At 43.6% G+C, this 22567-nt stretch overlaps 2 protein-coding genes across 2 annotated transcripts; one reads left to right on the top strand and one right to left on the bottom strand.

Annotated features, from left to right (window-relative positions):
* Positions 1 to 9321: 9321 nt before the first annotated feature.
* On the top strand, positions 9322 to 18309 carry LOC123159636 (auxin response factor 19). The gene is made up of 14 exons (XM_044577450.1): positions 9322 to 10018; positions 10625 to 10743; positions 12222 to 12320; positions 12400 to 12456; positions 12558 to 12713; positions 12807 to 12891; positions 13121 to 13211; positions 13340 to 13504; positions 13607 to 13729; positions 13948 to 14023; positions 14109 to 14238; positions 14775 to 16711; positions 17313 to 17503; positions 17752 to 18309. Exons 1-14 carry the CDS (start codon positions 9925 to 9927, stop codon positions 17951 to 17953), a joined length of 3525 nt encoding a protein of 1174 aa, XP_044433385.1. The 5' UTR covers positions 9322 to 9924; the 3' UTR covers positions 17954 to 18309.
* A 343-nt stretch (positions 18310 to 18652) lies between these two features.
* Positions 18653 to 21963, bottom strand: LOC123159637 (AIG2-like protein D). Its single transcript, XM_044577451.1, has 5 exons — positions 21703 to 21963; positions 20843 to 20915; positions 19780 to 19872; positions 19585 to 19668; positions 18653 to 19071 (listed from the first exon to the last, which is right to left on the bottom strand). Exons 1-5 carry the CDS (start codon positions 21846 to 21848, stop codon positions 18916 to 18918), a joined length of 552 nt encoding a protein of 183 aa, XP_044433386.1. The 5' UTR covers positions 21849 to 21963; the 3' UTR covers positions 18653 to 18915.
* Between the last annotated feature and the right edge of the window lie 604 nt (positions 21964 to 22567).

Genomic DNA, 22567 nt, shown 5'->3' with positions numbered 1-22567 from the left:
CAATCGTCAACCGAGGTACTTCTTCCTCCTATATATACACCTGTACCCTGAAAACATCAGAAGCGACCGCGAAAACCTAATTCCACCGCCGCGAACTTTTGTATCCGCGAGATCCCATCTTGGAGCCGTCGTCGGCGCTCCGCCGGAGGAGGAATCCACCATGGAGGGCCTCTACATCATCTCCAAGGCCTCTCCGATGAGTTGTGAGTATTTTACCACAGACCTTCGGGCCCATAGTTATTAGCTAGATGGCTTCTTCTCTCTCTTTGAATCTCAATACAATGTTCTCCTTGATCTTCTTGGAGATCTATTCGATGTAACTCTTTTTGCGGTGTGTTTGTCGAGATCCGATGAATTGTGGGTTTATGATAAAGTTTATCTATGATAAATATTTGAATCTCCTCTGAATTCTTTTATGTGTGATTAAGTTATCTTTGCAAGTCTCTTCGAATTATCAGTTTGGTTTGGCCTACTAGATTGATCTTTCTTGCAATGGGAGAAGTGCTTAGCTTTGGGTTCAATATTGCGGTGTCCTTTCCCAGTGACAGCAGGGGCAGCAAGGCACGTATTGTATTGTTGCCATCGAGGATAAAAAGATAGGGTTTATATCATATTGCATGAGTTTATCCCTCGACATCATGTTATCTTTCTTAATGTGTTACTCTGTTCTTCATGAACTTAATATTCTAGATGCATGCTAGATAGCGGTTGATGTGTGGAGTAATAGTAGTAGATGCAGAGTCGTTTCGATCTACTTGTCACAGACGTGATGCCTATATACATGATCATGCCTAGATAATCTCATAACTATGCACTTTTCTACAATTGCTCGATAGTAATTTGTTCACCCACCGTAATACTTATGCTATCTTGAGAGAAGACACTAGTGAAACCTATGGACCCTGGGTCTATCTTTTATTATATAAGTTTTTAATCTACTTTTATTTGCATCTTTTAATTTCCAATCTATATCATAAAAATACCAAAAAAAATTATCTCATCGTATTATCTCTATCAGATCTCAATTTTACAAGTGGCTGTGAAGGGGTTGACAACCCCTTTATCGCATTGGTTACGAGGTTCTTGTTTGTTTGTGTAGGTGCGTGGGACTTTTGAGGAGCCTCCTACTGGATTGATACCTTGGTTCTCAAAAACTGAGGGAAATACTTACGCTACTGTGCTGCATCACCCCTTTCTCTTCAAGGAAAACCAACGCAAGCTCAAGACGTAGCAAGAAGGATTTCTGGCGCCGTTGCCGGGGAGGTCTTCACTCAAGTCAAGACATACCAAGTACCCATCACAAACTCATCTCCCTCGCATTACATTATTTGCCATTTGCCTCTCGTTTTCCTCTCCCCCACTTCACCCTTGCCGTTTTATTCGCCCTCTCTTTCCCAATATTCTTCCCTCTCTCTCGCTTGCCTTTTTGTGTGTGCTCGTGTGTTAGATCGTTTATTTCCTCGTCATGGCTAGTTCTCTATCTACTCCTTTGTCTCCCGAGTTTGACGTTCTTCACTTCAAGCAAAGGCAAGGAGAAAACTTGAAAGATGCTTGGTTTAGGATGATGGAATCTTATCGTAATTGCACTTTAGAGGTGAATTTTAGAATTGTTCTTCGCAAATTTTATGTTGGACTAAATATGTCCCATAGACAACTCTTGGATTGTATTGCCAAAGGCAATTTTATCGAGATTGATCCCAGTATTGCGCATGAAGTCATAGAGGGAATAGTGGGAACACTACCTCAAAAAGGGGGATCACATCATACCCCGGAGGAGACAGAGGTTTTTGAAAAAAATTACGAAGTATCATTTTTTTTACAAAACTCCCTTGAACCTCTTAAGAGTGTTAGCGGAAATCTTCACCGCATGAATATGTTGAATACCCTTTGTAATAAGCGGTTGGATTCTTTAGATCTAAAAAATTCAGAGTATGAGGGGAAACGTAAAGAACCTCCCGGATTCGAAAAAGACTCCGCTAAAAAATTAAAAACTAAAGATGGTACTACTTAGATCTATTCTCGCTTTTATGCCTAGGTAGGGGCGTTAAACGATAGCGCTTGTTGGGAGGCAACCCAATTTTTGTTTCTTGCTTTTTGCTTATGTTTAGTAATAAATATTTCATCTAGCTTCTATTTAGATGTATTTTCATGTTTTAATTAGTGTTTGTGCCAAGTAAAACCTATAGGATAACGTATGGTAATAGTTAATTTGATTCTGCTGAAAAACAGAAACTTTGCGCTCACGAGAAAAAATTCAATAAATCACAGAAACATGCTTTTGCATTTATTCTTTTTGCTGTATATCAATAGACAAATTTCCTAGGACGTCCTAGTTTTGTAGGATTTTTAGAGTTTCAGAAGTATTCGAAAGTTACAGATTGCTATAGACTGTTCTGTTTTTGACAGATTCTGTTTTTCGTGTGTTGTTTGCTTATTTTGATGTATCTATGGCTAGTATCGGGGGGTATGAACCATAGAGAAGTTGGAATACAGTAGGTTTAACACCAATATAAATAAAGAATGAGTTCATTACAGTAACTTATGTGGTGGTTTTTCTTTCTTGCACTAACGGAGCTTATGAGATTTCCTATTGAGTTTTGTGTTGTGAAGTTTTCAAGTTTTGGGTAAAGATTTGATGGATTATGGAATAAGGAGTGGCAAGAGCCTAAGCTTGGGGATGCCCATGGCACCCCAAGATATTCAAGGACAACCAAAAGCCTAAGTTTGGGGATGCCCCGGAAGGCATCCCCTCTTTTGTCTTCGTCTATCGGTAACTTTACTTGGAGCTATATTTTTGTTCGCCACATGATATGTGTTTTGCTTGGAGCGTCTTGTATGATATGAGTCTTTGCTTTTTAGATTACCACAATCATCCTTGCTGTACACACCTTTTGGGAGAAACCCACATGATTTGGAATTTATTAGAATATTCTATGTGCTTCACTTATATCTTTTGAGCTAGATAGTTTTGCTCTAGTACTTCACTTATATCTTTTAGAGCACGACGGTGGTTTAATTTTGTAGAAATCGTTGATCTCTGATGCTTCACTTATATTATTTTGAGAGTCTTTTAGAACAGCATGGTATTTGCTATGATCATAAAATTGGTCCTAGAATGATGGGCATCCAAGTTGGGTATAATAAAAACTATCATAGGAAGTGAATTGGATGCTATGATCAATTTGATACTTGATAATTGTTTTGAGATATGGAGGCGGTAATATTAGAGTCATGCTAGGTGGGTAATTGTGAATTTAAAGAATACTTGTGTTGAAGTTGGCAAGTCCCGTAGCATGCACGTATGGTAACCGTTGTGTAACAAATTTGAAATATGAGGTGTTCTTAGATTGTCATCCTTATGAGTGGCAGTCGGGGACGAGCGATGGTCTTTTCCTACCAATCTATCCCCCTAGGAGCATGCGTGTAGTGCTTGGTTTTTGATGACTTGTAGATTTTTGCAATAAGTATATGAGTTCTTTATGACTAATATTGAGTCCATGGATTATACACACTATTACCTTTCCATCATTGCTAGCCTCTTCGGTACCGTGCATTGCCCTTTCTCACCTTGAGAGTTGGTGCAAACTTCGCCGGTGCATCCAAACCCCGTGATAAGATACGCTCTATCACACATAAACCTCCTTATATCTTCCTCAAAACAGCCACCATACCTACCTACTATGGCATTTCTATAGCCATTACTAAATATATTGCCATGAAACTTTCCACCATTCCGTTCATCATGACACGCATCATCATTGTCAGCCATTCCGAAATATATTGCCATGCAACTTTCCACCGTTCCGTTCATCATGACACGCATCATCATTGTCATATTGCCTTGCATGATCATGTAGTTTACATCGTATGTGGCAAATCCACCTTCATAAATTCATACATGTCACTTTTGCATCATTGCCCATCCCGGTACACCGCCGGAGGCATTCATATAAAGTCATATCTCATTCTAGTTTTGAGTTGTAACTCATGAGTTGTAAATAAATAGAAGTGTGATGATCATCATTATTAGAGCATTGTCCCTTATAAAAAATGAAAGGCCAAAAAAAAGAGAGGCCAAATAAAAAAATAAAAAAAGGAAAGGCCAAATAAAAAAAAGAAAGGCCCAAAAAAGGGAAAAAAGGAAAATAAAAGGGGGGCAATGTTACTATCTTTTTCCACACTTGTGCTTCAAAGTAGCACTATGTTCTTCATTTAGAGAGCCTCATTTGTTGTCACTTTAATATACTAGTGGGAATTTTTCATTATAGAACTTGGTTTGTATATTCCAACGATGGGCTTCCTCAAAATATCCTAGGTCTTCATGAGAAAGCAAGTTAGATGCACACCCACTTAGTTTCTTTTGTTGAGCTTTCATACATTTATAGCTCTAGTGCATTCGTTGCATGGCAATCCCTACTCCTCATGTTGACATCAATTGATGGGCATCTCCATAGACCGTTGATTATCCTCGTCAATATAAGACTTTCTCTCTTTTTTATCTTCTCCACACAACCTCCATCATCATATTCTATTCCAGCCATAGTGCTATATCCATGGCTCACGCTCATATATTGCGTGAAAATTGAAAAAGGTTTGAGATTGCTAAAGTATGAAACAATTGCTTGGCTTGTCATTGGGGGTGTGCAAGATAAGAGTTTTCTTGTGTGACGAAGATGGAGCATGACCAAACTATATGATTTTGTAGGGATGAACCTTCCAATGCCATGTTATTTTGAGAAGACAAGATTGCTTTGTTAGTATGCTTGAAGTATTACTATTTCTTATGTCAATATGAACTTTTATTTTGAATCATTTGGATCTGAACATTCATGCCACAATAAAGAGAATTACATTAAGAATTATGCTAGGTAGCATTCCACATCAAAAATTCTGTTTTTATCATTTACCTACTCGGGGACGAGCAGGAATTAAGCTTGGGGATGCTTGATACGTCTCTGACGTATCTATAATTTTTTATTGTTCCATGCTATTATATTACCTGATTGGATGTTTATGGGCTTTACTTTACACTTTTATATCATTTTTGGGACTAACCTACTAACCGGAGGCCCAACCCGAATTGCTTTTTTTTTTGCCTATTTCAGTGTTTCAAAGAAAAGGAATATCAAACGGAGTCCAAACGGGATGAAACCTTTGGGAACGATCTTTTTGGAACAAATGCCAACCTGGAGACTTGGAGTGGACGTCAAGCAACAAGCGAGGCGGCCACGAGGGTGCCCGGCGTGCCCCCCACCCTCGTGGGCCCCTCGATCGTCAACCGATGTACTTCTTCCTCCTATATATACACCCGTACCCTGAAAACATCAGAAGCAACCACGAAAACCTAATTCAACCGCCGCAAACTTTTGTATCCGCAAGATCCCATCTTGGAGCCGTCGTCGGCGCTCCGCCGGAGGAGGAATCCACCACAAAGGGCCTCTACATCATCTCCAAGGCCTCTCCGATGAGTTGTGAGTAGTTTACCACAGACCTTTGGGTCCATAGTTATTAGCTAGATGGCTTCTTCTCCCTCTTTGAATCTCAATACAATGTTCTCCTCGATCTTCTTGGAGATCTATTCGATGTAACTCTTTTTGCGGTGTGTTTGGCGAGATCCGATGAATTGTGGGTTTATGATCAAGTTTATCTATGAGAAATATTTGAATCTCCTTTGAATTCTTTTATGTGTGATTAAGTTATCTTTGCAAGTCTCTTTGAATTATCAGTTTGGTTTGGCCTACTAGATTAATCTTTCTTGCAATGGGAGAAGTGCTTAGATTTGGGTTCAATCTTATGGTGTCCTTTCCCAGTGACAGCAGGGGCAGCAAGGCACGTATTGTATTGTTGCCATCGAGGATAAAAAGATGGGGTTTATATCATAGTGCATGAGTTTATCCCTCTACATCATGTCATCTTTCTTAATGTGTTACTCTGTTCTTCATGAACTTAATACTCTAGATGCATGCTGGATAGCGGTCGATGTGTGGAGTAATAGTAGTAGATGCAGAATCGTTTCGATCTACTTGTCACGGACGTGATGCCTATATACATGATCATGCCTAGATAATCTCATAACTATGCACTTTTCTATCAATTGCTCGATAGTAATTTGTTCACCCACCGTAATACTTATGCTATCTTGAGAGAAGCCACTAGTGAAACCTATGGCCCCCGGGTCTATCTTTTATTATATAAGTTTTCAATCTACTTTTATTTGCATCTTTTACTTTCCAATCTATATCATAAAAATACCAAAAATATTTATCTTATCATACTATATCTATCAGATCTCACTTTCGCAAGTGGCCGTGAAGGGATTGACAACCCCTTTATCGCGTTGGTTGCGATGTTCTTGTTTGTTTGTGTAGGCGTGTGGGACTTTTTAGGAGCCTCCTACTGGATTGATACCTTGTTTCTCAAAAACTAAGGGAAATACTTACACTACTGTGCTGCATCACCCTTTCCTCTTCAAGGAAAACCAACGCAAGCTCAAGACGTAACAAGGGAGTACATTTTAGTGGAGTAAGTATTTGTTTCATTGCATTCCAAATCAAACAAACCCATTGTACTACTACTAGTGCTATTCTGTGCCAAAAGGAAGAGACGATAAAGTACGCGTTAGGTAGGCTGCATATACCTCGGCCAAGCCTGCACGGGAAGAAAAAAGCCCATTTGGTTACCTGCATTCACTATTGAGCCTGCATAGCATGAAGATTAAAGCACTTCTTGGCCTGCATTCGTGGGAACACTCAAATCAGCCGTTTTTCCTCAGTCAGGCCCGAGCGATGCAACCCTAGGCACGTGGGCGTGGGCAGTTGCACGCGTGGGTGCGGTCCCGAGACGTCGCGTTGTTTCCAGACGTGTCGTCATAAATTACCCTCACCTCCCCCTCCTCATCGCTCTCTTCTCTCTTCCCCACTCACACTGGCGGCGACGACCACCTGAGCTCTACTGTGAATCGATCCAAGACGACGGCAGCAACCATTGGAGCGACTGCAGACCTCCACTGGAGCGCATCGACCATGGCAGTAAGACCTCGTCCTCTCTGTTACATTCACTACTCTCTACACGGGCTAGATTCGATTATAGCACTCCATTGAAGAGTTAGGGGGGATTGAACACATCGGGGGGTGGAGGATTAACATCAATCGATTCTGCATCTACGGCTCATAGGTTATTTTTTGATTACATCGGCGGCGGGGATTGGATTGTCTAGCCCCGGCGACCCTAGAGTCATGTCGAGCGACGGCGGCAGGGGTGGGGGCGGGGGGGGGGGCGTAGTCATCTTCTTTTCTTTCTCATTGGCTTCGTCCTCATCGTCTTCATCAAGAACGATGGGTCTTGCACGGTCGCCTGCCGTCGGCGCCCTGGCCACCATCTGCACCTCGTCATTGTCGGACTCCAGTGACCCGAACGTACTACTCCAGTACGCCGCAGTACGCTGGTCTTGAGGCGCCTTGTACTGACTGTACTTGGCCCATCGAGCGTCGCTGGAGTCTGCATGATTCATGGCCCAACGCATGATGTCCACTGACATCACGCCCTTGGTTGGGTCTGGAACCAGTGTCTTCAGCTCATCCGACATATCCTTCTTAATCACAACATCAGCCTCCTTGTGCATGTCATTGATGTTGTTGAAGTTCGAGCACACTTTCATGGTGTGCCCGAACTTCTTGCGGTCACTGAGCGAGCACCCAAGGAAGAAGGCCCTTCATCCAATGCCCCAGGGGAAAGGGTTGGCGTTGGAGTTCATGGCAAGGGAGAGGTGGTGAAACAGAGAGGTGGAAGAGGAGAGGTGGTGAAACAGAGGGGGTTTGAGTGCGGTGCTGGGTTAGTAGGATGGGTTAATATTGGAGCGTTAGGCCGATATGAATGAATGCTGACCATTGAACTGTGTGTTGTTCATAATACAGATGGATAAGGACAAGGATGTCGTGCCACTATTGGAGAAGGGCAAGGAGGTTGTGCCTCCATTGGACGAAACGCAAGTGCTGGATCACCCAAGCCCCAAAGCGGAGGAACTATGGCCATTTCCATCAGGAGTCAGGACCAAACCACTTATGCAAGGTTATCCTTGCTCCTAAGCTAGAGAGTCCGCATCGCCTCTCGACTTCACAAAGCACTTCCCCACCATCCCTACAGAGTTCAAGCAAAAGATGAACACCGGCTGCGCATGGAGGGTGACGGTGAGGGTGATCGACGGCAGGGTCATCCTTGATCAGGGTTGGGCCACCTTCGCCGTCGTTCACTGAATCATGATCGGGTACATGCCGACGTTCAAGCTGTTGTGCCCCGACACCGTGAAGGTGATCGTCTTCAACGACGAGGGTCTGGAGGTGATCACCAAGTGCAAGGAGCATGTCAATGCCTTTGCCACGACCGCCCGAGCTCCCGTGGTCCAGTCATTGTTTAGACTAGCCACAATGAAGAGTAACATACACTAGTAACATATACATATCCCTAGACTATGTTACTACCTCAATAGTGGGTACTCCCTCCGTCCGGGTTTATTAGGCCTCTCAGCATCACAAGTATGTCCCTTTTTATAAGGCCTTGCTTTGGAAAGGTGCATGCATGCAACCATTTCATTGGTTGTATTGAAAGCCATTGTTGTTGGTGCCATGGCTGGAAAATTAATTCACTTCATGCATATTTCTTCATTGGCTGCATGCATGTGAGAGAGTGCATTGGGTGTGGAATGATAGAATTAATGTGAGCAATTTACTATGTGTCTTGGTCTAAGAGAAGTTGTCTTTAGGCCTAATAAACCCGGACGGAGGGAGTAGTAACATAAGTATAGTAACATGCAAAGCTTCATTTATTAGGTTATAGACTCATATTGCATTGAGAGATGTGATGTTACAGTAACTAGCTAAGTTACTAGTACTATATCTCTCCTCATTAACTCATTGCCACATAAGCAAATTTGCTGAGTTGGACTCGATGTTACTACCGAAGTTACTTCCATTGTGGCTAGTCTTAAGACTTGTGTTTCCCCTCAAACAAGTCCGCAACCAAACAACATGCCTTTCGTTTTAGCACATTCAGACTAGGGATGCACGCAACCAATCAACATACAGATTTTGTTTTTTAGCCTGCATATGCTAAGTCAGGTCCAGTTGGGACAAAGTATGCAAAGTGGAAAAACTGATGCGCCCAAAGAAACACCAGCGTGGGGCCCGCGGAGTGAGGGGGAGCAAGAAGAAAACAAAACTGGAGGACAGTGAAAAACCATCGGCAGAGCCTGTGGGGTGGGGTGGGGTGGGGTGGTGGGGGAGAGAGAAAGGGAGAGAGACGCAGCGGAGCGAGCTGACCACGACCGTACTCCTCTCCATCTCTCTCACGCCACACCACACGGACAATAAGAAAAACTTTTAGTGGCCCGAGGCAGGCGTCTGCAGCGCAGCCGAGGCAGCAGAGCACAAGCAAAGCGAGCAAGCAAGCAACGCCCAGGCGCAGGCAGCGCAGACCAGACCTCCTCCTGCCCCTGCCCCTGCCCCTGCCCTGCAGAGACACCAAAGCAAGCAAGATCAGAAGAGAGAGAGAGAGAGAGTATAGAGAGAGCGAGAGAGATCATCACGCGGCACAGCGACCCTCCCTCTCTCTCTCTCCTCTCTCGACACATAGAGCCAGCCGCGTAGCAGCCTAGGCAGCGGGAGACAGGTCTTCGGTCTCGGCGCCGCGTGCTCGCCGCCCCCCACCCCAGTCCCTCTCCTCCCCGCCCCCCTTGTCTGCCGCCTGTCGGAGGGGACACGCGAGCGCGCACGGGCCTGGGACGGCCGGCCTGCCCGCCTTTCTTCCGGCCTGGTCGTGCGGCCATGCGTGGTGCTCTCTGAGCCAGCAGCTCTCGCCGGCGGAGACCAGGTGATCCGGTCGGCTCGTTCGTTTGGTTGGTCGCCGCGCGTCCGGGACTCCGGGCGGAAGATGATGAAGATGGAGCGGCAGCAGCCGCCGCCGCCGGCGAGCTCGGTCGCCGGGTCGGCGGTGACCGTGGCGGTGCCGGGCGCCGGATGCGAAGGTACTGCTACTACTGATTCCCTCCCTCCTTTCCTCCCTCCTCTCTTCCAATGGCATGGCGGTTCGGCCTCGGAGACCAACCAACGGTGGCGTTGTCCTTTTTGCTGTCTGCTCCTCCCCCTCTCGCGTTATTGCGTCAGGGGGGATCGGAAAGCCTCATCCCTTTTCTCCGGCGGCCTCTTGTTTCTTTCTTGGCTCTTCCAGGTCCCAAAGGTGACGCGATGTGAGAGTCCGCACATGGGGTTTCGCTACGTGTTTTCCGGTTTGTCGGGGGGTTTATTTAAAAAAACAAGTTGCTGGACCTTGGCTGCTGGCTGGTCGCCGGCGCCGGAGAGCCATGTGCGGTGTCGTTCCTGTAACCACTTCGCCAGCAAGGCTGTTGTTAGCTGCAAACACAAGTGACAACCAAACAAATGCCACTCCGAAACAAGTAGCAGTGGCGGCGACGGCCATCGCCGGCGGCCTGTGCCAAGAAGGCAACGGAGCCGGATGCATTTGGTTCTCTTTTTTTGAGCATAGATGCATTTGGTTCTCCGTGTTAACAAGAAATTGGTGGCCAAGGCTGGTGTTTCTCTGGTTTATTACTGATGGACTCGGTGGTGTGCAGGGGAGAAGAAGGCGCCGGCGATCAACTCGGACCTGTGGCACGCCTGCGCCGGCCCGCTGGTGCAGCTCCCGCCGGCAGGCAGCCTCATCGTCTACTTCCCACAGGGCCACAGCGAGCAGGTAAATGCCTGTTTCTCTTCCGTCTCGCCATATGCTTTCGCCAGATTATTCTGTCTAGTGATGTCTGTCTGTTACTAGCTCTTTGGCTGGATTCCCCCCTTTTGATTGACCCTTCGATCGTCTTCTTGCTGCCGATCAAGATCAAGTATTTAATAGCTTGATTTGAGTTTTCTCAATAGCAAAATCAGGTTCGCATTTTTATAATTTTTATTTAATTGGCGCCGTCTGAGCTGTGTTCCTGTGTGGCCAAGGTTCGTTTCTGCCATCCTGAACCTGTTGCTGAGAGTTATCTCTGTTGATTCGATGTGCGGTGCTCCATTTCGTTGGGTGGTGGTGGTGTGAGTCATGGTTATCCTTGTTCTGATTTGATATGATGTGATGTTTTGCTGTTTGAGTGTTGAGAGTCACTTGCCATTTTCTCTCCCATCAGATTACTATTTCCAGGAATGATTCTTGGACGACTTTCTTAAAGCACCTATATTCTGTTCCCTAAAAATCCCTTGATTCAGCAATTGATGATTTCTTTTTGCTGGTTATGTGATATACCATTACTGTCCTCTTGATATCTGTATTTTTCTTCAGTTACAGGCATATGTGATAGTAGTGTATTATTATCAGTTAGTCGGTTGGTTGCTACCTGTACTATGGTTTGCTCTGTTTGCTACCAATTTTAAGCTTGTGGCCAAAGTGGTTGGGGGAGATAGGGGCCTACCGGCCCCCCTCTTTTATGGGCTTCTGGTGTGTTGCACCATTCTCTTGCTCTGTTTGTCTGGTGGATGAAGCAACCGAGTACACTTCGAATTCTTGCATTGATTGGGCGGTGCTGCTGGGAGCATTTAGTAGCATGTTCTGCTGCACCTTTCTTGCATTTGGCGCTCTGCAGTGAGCTTGTTCTGAGCAAGTCTGGAGGATTGGGGTGATGGAATGCTTGGATTAGGAAAGGATTCCTTACGTGGGGAAGATAGTGCCGGGAGGGAGGTGCCTAATTCTGTACTGGCGATTGGTTCCCCTTTCGGCTCAATGAGGGGGAGTGTTAACTGTTTTAGGCATGATTGGAAATGGCCTCATAACACTTGGCTCTACTTGCTGATTTTTTTACTTTGTACATAAATCTCAACTTGAGCCTTACAATTTTTAAACCCATTATTACATGATAATACTGAGGTTGCAGAAAGAAAAATAATAGTTAGGCGGTATATTTTGGATTTACAAGTGGAGCATGGCTTAACAGAACTTTGGTTCCCTCTGTGGTTTCATTTTGTTTCGTCCCATTGGAAGTTTACGGTTCGAAGATAAACCGGAATAAAAACTTGCAATTCATGGCAATGATATTCGGGGTGTGATGTGAAACTATTCTTCTTCCTGTGGGTTGTTGTCGGTTTCAGTTTCTGGTCCTACCTACTAGTATGCCCTTCGTTGAATTTATGATTATATTTAAGTTGCTTTGATCTGGGACTTAAGCATGTTCCATTTGGCAGGTTGCAGCTTCTATGCAGAAGGATGTTGATGCCCATGTTCCAAACTACCCAAACCTTCCATCCAAGTTGATCTGCCTACTGCACAATATCACTTTACATGTAATCTACTGCCACATGCTTATTTGTTGTCCTTCTGCTTGTCATCATGCATACTGAAAATGATTTCTATCTGTCTCAGGCTGACTTAGAAACTGATGAAGTTTATGCACAAATGACTCTTCAGCCAGTTACCTCAGTAAGTATCTGATCTGTTTGTTGTTTCTTTTCAGAACTTCCCTTTTGTTCCGGTATGCTAACATAGTTATTTGTATTTTGATCGGTTTGAATTATGATCAGTATGGAAAGGAGGCACTGCAGCTATCAGAGCTAGCACTCAAACAAGCCAGGCCACAGAATGAGTTCTTCTGTAAGACACTGACTGCTAGTGATACGAGTACGCATGGAGGCTTCTCTGTGCCTCGCCGAGCCGCAGAGAAGATATTTCCACCTCTTGTATGTAAAAAGATTGGAGTCCAAGTTCATTTGCTTTATCTTATGTATCCTTCGTCCTTCTGATTAAATTGTTGTTGCTTTGTGCTCTTCTAGGATTTCTCAATGCAACCACCCGCTCAAGAGATACAAGCTAGGGATTTGCATGATAACGTGTGGACATTCCGTCACATATATAGGGGTAAGAAGTTTCAGCATTGTGGAAATCTTTCCTGCTGCAAAAGGATCTCTATTGCCTATATCTAAACATCTAATTTTGTTGTTACTCAATATTGAACATTGTTCACTTCTAAATACTGTTGATATGAAATTTCTGTATGTTTACATGTGTATTATATCCATACAACTGGCTGGAGTCTCTTTGTGTATTACAGGTGTATTTAGTCATAATTGTTTTATATTGTAAACAGGTCAGCCAAAGAGACATCTCCTTACGACTGGCTGGAGTCTCTTTGTGAGTGGCAAGAGGTTATTTGCTGGAGACTCTGTCATTTTCGTTAGGTACAGCACATCTTCTGATAATATATTTGTTAAGTTTGAACTAATGAAGTGTATTGGAGTACTAGTTCTGTTATTATGGTAAAACTGACGGCGACTGTCCCTTGTTCCTTTTTCCAACACGTTTGTAGGGACGAAAGGCAGCAACTTCTACTAGGAATCAGGCGTGCTAACCGACAACCGACTAACATATCATCATCTGTCCTTTCAAGTGACAGCATGCATATAGGGATTCTTGCTGCAGCAGCCCATGCTGCTGCCAACAATAGCCCATTTACCATCTTTTATAACCCCAGGTCAGTTCTGTGACTTTCGCCCCGTATTAACTGCTAATTAGCTCAGTGTTGGTGAATCACAATGGTGTTTCAAACCATGACATCCAAACTGTATATTTTCAGGGCCAGCCCTACTGAATTTGTTATCCCATTTGCTAAGTATCAGAAGGCTGTCTATGGTAATCAATTATCTTTAGGTATGCGCTTCCGCATGATGTTTGAAACTGAGGAATTAGGAACGAGAAGGTATTTTATTGCTCATTTTAATTTTCTGTTTCAAGTTATTGGCTACATATTTTTTTGTATGTTCTTTTTTGAAGAAAGAAAGAGTCATGTAGATCTTGTCATATATATTATATGATTAGCTTAGTGGTTTGTTGATGCTTATACTTAATGAGTGGACTGTTAGCGGTCCTTACAATTTTTCAACCTTTTAGTACCTGACATATGTTAGCATGTTGCAGGTACATGGGCACAATAACTGGCATAAATGATTTAGATCCTGTAAGATGGAAAAATTCTCAGTGGCGCAATTTACAGGTTGGTTTAGTAGTTTGATTTGGGTAGCATTGTTTTGCATCACTCGCCCCTTTCTGCTGCTGATCCAAGAACTTTCATTAAACAGGTTGGTTGGGATGAATCTGCAGCAGGTGAAAGACGGAACAGAGTTTCAATCTGGGAGATTGAACCGGTCGCTGCTCCATTTTTCATATGCCCGCCTCCGTTTTTTGGTGCAAAGCGTCCCAGACAACTAGGTAGACCTGGGATTACCTCAACGCCACTTATTTTGTATCTTCTAAATAACCATTTGATAGAGTTGTTGATCCTGGATGTCAATAGTTAAATCATGTTACATTTTAACTGTACAATTGGGAAAGTAGGCCTGCACCAGAGGTGGTGGGTGTGTGGCATGTAGTGTTTTATTGTATGTGCATGTATATCTCTGATACATTCGTCTAGATGCCCTAATTTAAAGCTAGTACTTGCATTTTTGCAAAGAACATCATTACCCTGTCCCTTTAATCCTTAGGGAGATGAGTAGCTAGGAGTTTATGATCCTCGGGAAAACAATGATGTTTGAGCTATAGAGAATCTATCAGACTACATTCTTGTTTTCTTACATGGATCAGGCATCCATACCATGAAAACATATTTATGAGGGAGCATTATAGCTAGACAAGCCATTATTTTATTGGAGTCCGAAATGGTTCTGGATAGTCTTCTCATCTAAGTGTTTTATTGAACTGGTCTTATGCATGCTTATAAGTTGATCCCAATTATGTACTTACAGATGATGAGTCCTCAGAAATGGAGAATCTCTTAAAGAGGGCTATGCCTTGGCTGGGTGAAGAGATATGCATAAAGGACCCTCAGACGCAAAATACCATAATGCCTGGTCTGAGCTTGGTTCAGTGGATGAACATGAATATGCAGCAGAGCTCCTCGTTTGCAAATACAGCCATGCAGTCCGAGTACCTGCGGTCAATAACCAACCCCAGTATGCAAAATATTGGTTCCGGTGATCTGTCGAGGCAGTTGTGCTTGCAGAACCAGCTTCTGCAACAGAATAACATGCAGTTTAATACGCCCAAACTTCCTCACCAAATGCAGCCAAACAATGAGTTGTCCAAGGCAGCCCTTCCATTGAACCAGAATGGTGCGAGCATCAAACCAGAAGAACAAACTCAAGATGCCAGCAACTTCCAGAGGCAACAACAGTCCATGAACTATGCCCTTCCTTTGAGCCAAGCTCAAACCAGTCTTGCCCAAGCTCAGGTCCTTATACAGAGTCAGATGCAACAGCAGCAGCAGCAGCAGCAGCAGCCACATATACCTCAAAATCAGTTGCCAACCGCCAGCCAGCCGCTCCTGTCCCATCAGCAGCAGCAACATCATCATCATCAGCAGCAACATCAACAGCAAGAACAACAACATCAACAGCAGCAGCAACAAAAATTTCTACAGCAGCAGCAGCTTTTACTTCAGCAACAACAATTGCAACAACATCAACATCAGTTACAACAACAGCAACAGCAGCAACTCAGTAAGATGCCTGCACAGCTGCCAAATATGTCAAATCAGCAGCTGCAATTATCGGATCAGCAGCTTCAGCTTCAACTCCTGCAAAAGCTACAGCAACAGCAGCAATCATTGCTGTCCCAACCTGGAGTTACCCTTGCGCAATTACCTCTGATCCAAGAACAGCAAAAGTTACTTATGGATATGCAGCAGCAGCTGTCAAGCTCCCATTCACTTTCTCAACAACAGATGATGCCTCAACAAAGCACAAAAATCCCATCACATGCAGCATCACTGCCACCACCTATGCAGCCAGATACTACACACCAGAAGCTTCCACAGAAGCAAGCTCTGCCTGCAGACACCTTAGAAGCTGCCATTCCTACGACCACATCACTTAAATTCAGTTCAGCAAATGGAAGCCCTTTGAGGATGCCTGGTGCTACACATTCTGTAGTTACGGAAGAAATCCCTTCTTGCTCAACATCACCTTCCACTGCTAATGGTAATCATCTTCTACAACCAGTCCCTGGTAGGGACCAGTACCCCAGCATGATCAACACGGAGAAGGCACCTCACTCAACTGCTCCTATGTCAGTTCCAAGCTCCCTTGATGCTGTCACCGGAGCTCAAAGAATGACAAAGGAATTGCCAAAGTTGAATTCCAATGTAAAGCAAAATATGATGCCTTCAAAATTACCAAATGGAGGAGCTGGTCCCCAAAATTTTGCGAACAACGCACCCCCGACAGACTATCTAGAAACAGCTTCTTCAGCAACTTCAGTTTGGCTTTCCCAGGCTGATGGACTCCTACATCCAAATTTCCCCATGAGCAACTTTAGTCAGCAGCAGCTGTTCAAAGATGCACCTCCAGATACCGAAATTCCTGCTGAAATTCCAAGCAATAATGCATTGTTTGGAATTAGCAATGATGGGCATGTGGGCTTCCCTATGGTAACTGATGACTTCCTGACGAATGGGATTGATGCTGTCAAGTATGAAAATCATATCTCTACAGACATTGATAACAACTATAGAATACCAAAGGATGCCCAGCAAGAGATATCATCCTCCATGGTTTCACAGTCATTTGGTGCGTCAGACATGGCGTTTAATTCAATTGACTCTGGAATCAACAATGGTGCCTTCTTGAACAAAAGTTCTTGGCCGCCTGCTCCTCCAGTAAAGAGGATGAGGACGTTTACGAAGGTTAGTGCTTTCCCTTTTCTTTCACCTGAATCTTGAATGCTACTTTCAGTGCATTATTATCTTTTAATTTTCAGTATGGTTGTCCTATGAAATAAACAGGAGGCCTATTTTGATTGCCATGGTAACATAGTTGGAAGATGAAAATCATGAGATAGTGAACTATAAACCAAATGATCAATCTCCCTTCACTAAGTTCTTAAATGTTACAAAAATAATCATATGAGGAACATGAATTACATAATTGGTCCGTATGTAAATTGTGTTCTGCCTGTGATGAAGAGCAGAAGACTAGAGAGTTTGGTTCTCTTTACCAAGGTACACTCAAGGTGTAAAATGTGACTACTGTCATGTGTGGAAAATGATTATGTTCACATTTGATTTGTGTACGCATGATTCATGAGATGCGGGTTGGGATTCTAATAGAAGCAAAATGAAGTTTTAGCATGCATATGTGTGCCATTTCTTATTAATAGCAGTAGCCGGCTAGCTGTTGCTGTAACTTGATCAGGGTAGCTAATTCTACACTCAAGCATTGGTTTCTTTCTAATATTCATGAGTGCCTTTCCTGTTGCATCTTTGCCTAACCTAACGGTCTCTGTAGGTCTATAAACGTGGAGCTGTGGGCCGGTCTATTGACATTAGTCAATACGCTGGATATGAGGAACTAAAGCATGCACTGGCTCGAATGTTTAGCATAGAGGGGCAACTTGAGGAACGACAGAGGATTGGCTGGAAACTTGTCTACAGAGATCACGAGGATGATATCCTGCTTCTTGGCGATGATCCTTGGGAGTAAGTTCATCTGTCATCCCGTTTATGCTTGCGTGAACTATTTCTGACTCAAGAATGTCATATATTTAGATGCCTCCAAAATAATATAGTAGTTAATGTTGTAAAATACTAGATAGCAATTGGTAGTGACAATGTGAAATCTGGCCTACTAGAACGATGAAGCGTACACAAGACTGAGCTTGTGTTAATTGTGGACGCATGCACATATTTTTGCCCTAATAACTGTGGGTGTTATGGTGGTTGTACAGGGAGTTTGTGAACTGCGTGAAGTGCATCAGGATCCTTTCGCCTCAGGAAGTGCAGCAGATGAGCTTGGACGGCGATCTGGGGAGCAGCGTTGTCCCCAACCAGGCGTGCAGCAGCTCGGAGGGCGGGGGCAATGCCTGGAGGGCTCGCTGTGACCAGAACTCCGGCAACCCTTCCACCGGTTCATATGACCAGTTCGAATGACCTAATTTACCAGTCTATACACACCAACGGTATCGGTCTAAGTAGGACATCAACCGCTGGAATGACCGGAGAAGGCTGTGCGGCGCCAGGATGTTGTAGATTCTGCCAGCTTACATCCGGGAGCGCAAGCGGCTCATTGGATCAGTAGTGTTCTGTTTATATGTGTAGTTGTTACAAGAAAGGAAGTAGGCATGGGTAAATGAAGCTTACCTAGAGTTGGAGAGGGTTAGGGGGAATATGTTGTATTATTGGGAAGGCAAGTTCTGTGGTAGTAACCTGTTGCTTCCTCTGTTGTGAGGAAATTCTTCAGATCTGCATGAATCCCAAGCTATTATTTTTTACTCTGCAATTCATCACTTTGATGTCTGATGCCATCTGAATGCTGTGCAGAAAACCCAACCTAACAGAATTTGAAACAGCATTTGCACCGAGTGAGTGATCATTCAAAGCACTGATGTCCGATGCCTTGAGGATTTCCTTTTCGATCGTTTCTATAAGAAATATGTAGGTTAGGCACTTGCATGGAAAATGGGAATTTTGGGGCCAATTTCAATGCCAGAAAATTGTTTGATGTTCTTTTCTCTGGCATATATAGGGCACAATCTCAAACTTTGGTTCAGTGATGATAGGGATGTTAATGGTAGTAGGTCAGCAGTGAGCAGAAGAAAAGAGAAGAAAGGCCAGCACCAACCAATCGCAGAATATAAGATGGTTTCATTTTGCTTGTAAAATCATGCATTAACAGCACCTATTTCATCTCAATTCTAGCAGAAAGGATTTTATTCTGATACACATCACTACTTGGATCATCAGGGGTCTCACAGAAGAGATTGTATTCGAATTAGTTTCAGTGAGAATGATCCTATAAAGATCTTATTCACAAATCTGAGGATATAAGCTGTTTCAGATAACGCTATTACAGAACACTGACGAATCGGTTCTTCATGAAGAATGATCCTAACTCAACTCTCGACCTGGGTTCCTGATTCAGGTTGTTCGTGCTCGTGCATGAAAGACTGGTAGGTCTCGACCCGGGTCTTCGGTTCGGGCCGTTCGAGTCCGTCCATGAATCCAAGTGTCATCGTTAGGAAATCCTTCATGTGAACCCTCTTCCACTCCTATAGAGAACACATGGCCGATGTAATTATTTGTATGCAAAAAAGAAATTATCCCTGAAAGCAAAATCCACATCGACAAATAGTGGAAACCGGGCAGTTCGAAAATTATCAGAGTATATGCATAATAGACATAGACTACAATCACAGAAGCATTTTGTTCTGAAATGGGCAGAAGAAGGTGGCAGTCAGCCCTCTCTGCTGAATGCCAACATAGAAATGGAGTTAAAACTTTCTTTCAGCAGCAAAATTACCTACATGAGCTCATCATAAATAGCGTGGTTCAATGTGGACATTAGCATAATCTTATGGGGCAAACATGTTTGTTGTGATTCTTCTGTCACAGCTCATAACTTCGGTGAAATCTATTAACATTTGTATTATTGATCAGAAATGGTTCAGTTGCAGTTTCACTTGGAACACAATAAATGTGTTCATTCCAAGAATCAAGAAGTGTGGGACCGAAAGAATAACAGACGCATCGATAGGCCACAATAAGAAATGAGATACAATCACCTCAAAATCCCATTCACCATACAGATCTGGATCCTCTGCATCACTCCATACATAAGTGTCAGCATGCATTATCTCTGATGTATCCTGGAAGTTAAACTTTCTTTCAGCAAAACCATCTAAACGACAAGTTGCCAGCTTCAAATGACAAAAGCAAGATGATGAACAGTGGGTCACTCCAGTTGAATAAATACTTACGGTTAGTGATATCTGAACTCTTCTCCTTACATACTCAAAATCCTCAAATGCATCCAAGACAATGAGTTCTGCATCAGAAATGCCCATCATAACCTGCAGAGCAGTAAGCATAAGTAGAGAAAGGGTGTAACTGAGGCTCAAGCTAAACGTTTGGCCTGATTGCAAAAAGAGAAAAAAACTATAGAAAAAAACAACCCAAGCCAAGTGAGAAATTGACTTCATAGAAAAACATGCAGTTACTACAACAATTTCCTGGTTTAAAAATTGTGTGTGTTTTTAAATTTAGTAACAAGAGTAAATATTGGATCACACAAAATTAGACCTGACCACCTGTCTGACCAAAGTAACTTTTAAGAATGAGAAGCTTGTTCTGGAGTCTGGACCCAGACTCCCCCAAAAATAGTTAACATCATTAACTGTAACTAAAACTGCAGCGCTTTGATATTCTGGCGTGAAAAGCCTGAGAAATCAGACATGTAAAAGCAGAGAGAAACTATACACTCTGATGACAGCGGTGGAACCTGGATGCAGCCAACAATTGCATGGTTTAAAAATTGTGTGTGTTTCTAAAGTTAGTAACAATAGTAAATAATGGATCACACAAAATTAGACCTGACGACCTGTCTGACCAAAGCAACTTTTAAGAATATAAGAAGCTCGTTCTGGAGCCAAACTCCCCGGAAAATTACTGACTTAGGCCCTGTTCGGAATCTCTCCACTCCGCGGAGCTGTGGAGCTCGGTTTTATCCGCTCCGTGAAAATGAGCTGCAGCCTGGTCCGCTCCGGGAGCGCAGTTAGAGGAGCGGAGAGGAACTGAACAGGCTCTTAACAACAATAACTTATAACTAAAACTCCAGCACTTCAATATTGTGGAGTAAAAAAGCTGAGAAACCAGATATGTAAAAGCAGAGAGAACTATATGTTCTTATGACAGCGGTGGAGCTAAAGGACCAGGACACAGCCTGCTGACAATTTTTTAGACATATTAACAAATCTATAAATGCAGAATAATAATAAAAAGGAAAAAGATAAGCAGCCGAGTCTTGTGTAACACTTAACAAACCTTCCCAGCAACTTTCTTGTTTTCAACAGGTAGGATTGCTGGATAAATACGATCCTTGACGTTAAACCTGTGGCTGCAAATAACGGCATATGATGTAAAAACTTAACTTGCAACAAAATGAGCATGAATGGAGAACCAGAGTAGCATGAAAAAGAAGTCTAGTTCAACAGTCAAATTACAACAAGAGAAATAGTAGATCGCCTTTGCACATGTTAGTGTTTAAGGCAGTATGTGACCAGTGCAAACACAAGAATTCCTAGCAATTCAATAAAACAGAATGGAAAACGATGCTGCCATAGCACGGGCAAGTTAGGCTTCGAGCTGAAACCCTGAAGATGCCACTGACAATGGCACAGGCAGCACTGACTTGCAAGTGATGTGCAATTTTCGCGAAGGAAATCTGTTACCGATGCCCCATTTGAAGTTGAATTCACTACTGATTAGAAATCCATTAATTTTTCAGACAAGTTAGTTCCCAAGTTGAAGAGCTATAGAGATCCATGTACGGTATTACTTTCCACTGTTCTTGTGCATTTAGAGACATACAGTCCCCACAGCTCCTATCTACTCCTATATATGAATTCTCTGTTTATGCCGCATATTTCATATCCAATGGAGTGCGATCATCCGACCAATCCCTGCAAGTTTAAAATTGCAGCCGATGAAGGAGACCAGTGGTACCGGCTAATGAAAAACACAATCACCTCACCACGGACTCCAAGAACCTCTGTTCCGTGAACAAACATAACACGAGAAGAGAGAGCGGAGTCTAGAGAGGAGTAATTATTGGGGGTGAAGGGATCGGGAACCAGCGAGGATGGGATGGGAGAGGGAAAGGGGCTAGCGTGTAGTGTCCGTACTAGTTGGTGAGGAGCGCCGGGGAGGAGGCCGGGACGCGCTTGAGGATGGCGGTGACCACCTCCTCCGCCATCAGGCTCCCGTAGACGAACACGCTGTGGTGCGCCCCGCCCGCGGCGGCGGCGGCGGCGGGAGGAGTCGCCGCCATGGGCTAGCAGGTGGGGGAGGAGGGGTTCGGTGCTTGTTGCTGACACTTGGCGTGGCCCAGAGGGATACGACCGAGCTCAAGCTGCGTTGTGCTGTCAACCGCTGCTCACGCAGCAGCGAGCGCGCTCTTTAAATACAACATTTTTCTTCCAAAAATCATAGTACAGCTGCTCTGGATGGAATAATTTGCATAGAAATTTTGTGTGTATGTGTAAAAAATAACTCATGCACTTTTTGTGTGTGGAAGCCTCTGATCATAGGATTGAGATCACGTTTTGTATAATTCCAAGCAAAATTTATCCCGGCTCCCGTAGTGATTTGGTGGTCCAGATGCGGCACCGAGCATTGCTCACGGCTTGCCGTCGGTGTATGAAGGAGGAATAAGGCATCTATACCCCATGAGAACTTGTACTAGCATATATGCCCGTACGTTGCAACAGGAAATAAAATAGTATGCATTTAAAGTCAGTAGGAATTTTATGTGTAATCAAAACTCTGTGTGCACACGAAAAAGAAATATTTAACTTCTCGGTTTTACCGCGTGTGAAGGAATCGATCTGCTATTTTTTTATTCATTGATCGAGGGCATTTTAGAGTTTTGTCACATCATCGTACGCCATAGAAGACCCATGAGTTATTCAATATACTCTTCCTTTCAATCGAGGGGATTTTAAGATATAAAGTTTCTAGATATTCTAGGAAACATTAATAATTTTTTTA

The sequence above is a fragment of the Triticum aestivum genome, chromosome 7B (genome assembly GCF_018294505.1).
Source record: "Triticum aestivum cultivar Chinese Spring chromosome 7B, IWGSC CS RefSeq v2.1, whole genome shotgun sequence".
Lineage (NCBI taxonomy): Eukaryota > Viridiplantae > Streptophyta > Magnoliopsida > Poales > Poaceae > Triticum > Triticum aestivum.
The sequence above is the reverse complement of the archived record's forward strand: the minus strand, read 5'-3'. Positions and strand labels throughout refer to the sequence as shown.

Coding starts and splice junctions, on each gene's coding strand:
- LOC123159636 (XM_044577450.1), top strand. CDS start 9,925: ATGATGAAGATGGAGCGGCAGCAGCCGCCGCCGCCGGCGAGCTCGGTC. Junction 10,019..10,624: donor GCCGGGCGCCGGATGCGAAG/GTACTGCTACTA, acceptor GGTGGTGTGCAG/GGGAGAAGAAGGCGCCGGCG. Junction 17,504..17,751: donor CTTGGCGATGATCCTTGGGA/GTAAGTTCATCT, acceptor GTGGTTGTACAG/GGAGTTTGTGAACTGCGTGA.
- LOC123159637 (XM_044577451.1), bottom strand. CDS start 21,848: ATGGCGGCGACTCCTCCCGCCGCCGCCGCCGCCGCGGGCGGGGCGCAC. Junction 19,669..19,779: donor GAGTTCAGATATCACTAACC/GTAAGTATTTAT, acceptor TTTAACTTCCAG/GATACATCAGAGATAATGCA. Junction 19,072..19,584: donor ATGGTGAATGGGATTTTGAG/GTGATTGTATCT, acceptor TGTTCTCTATAG/GAGTGGAAGAGGGTTCACAT.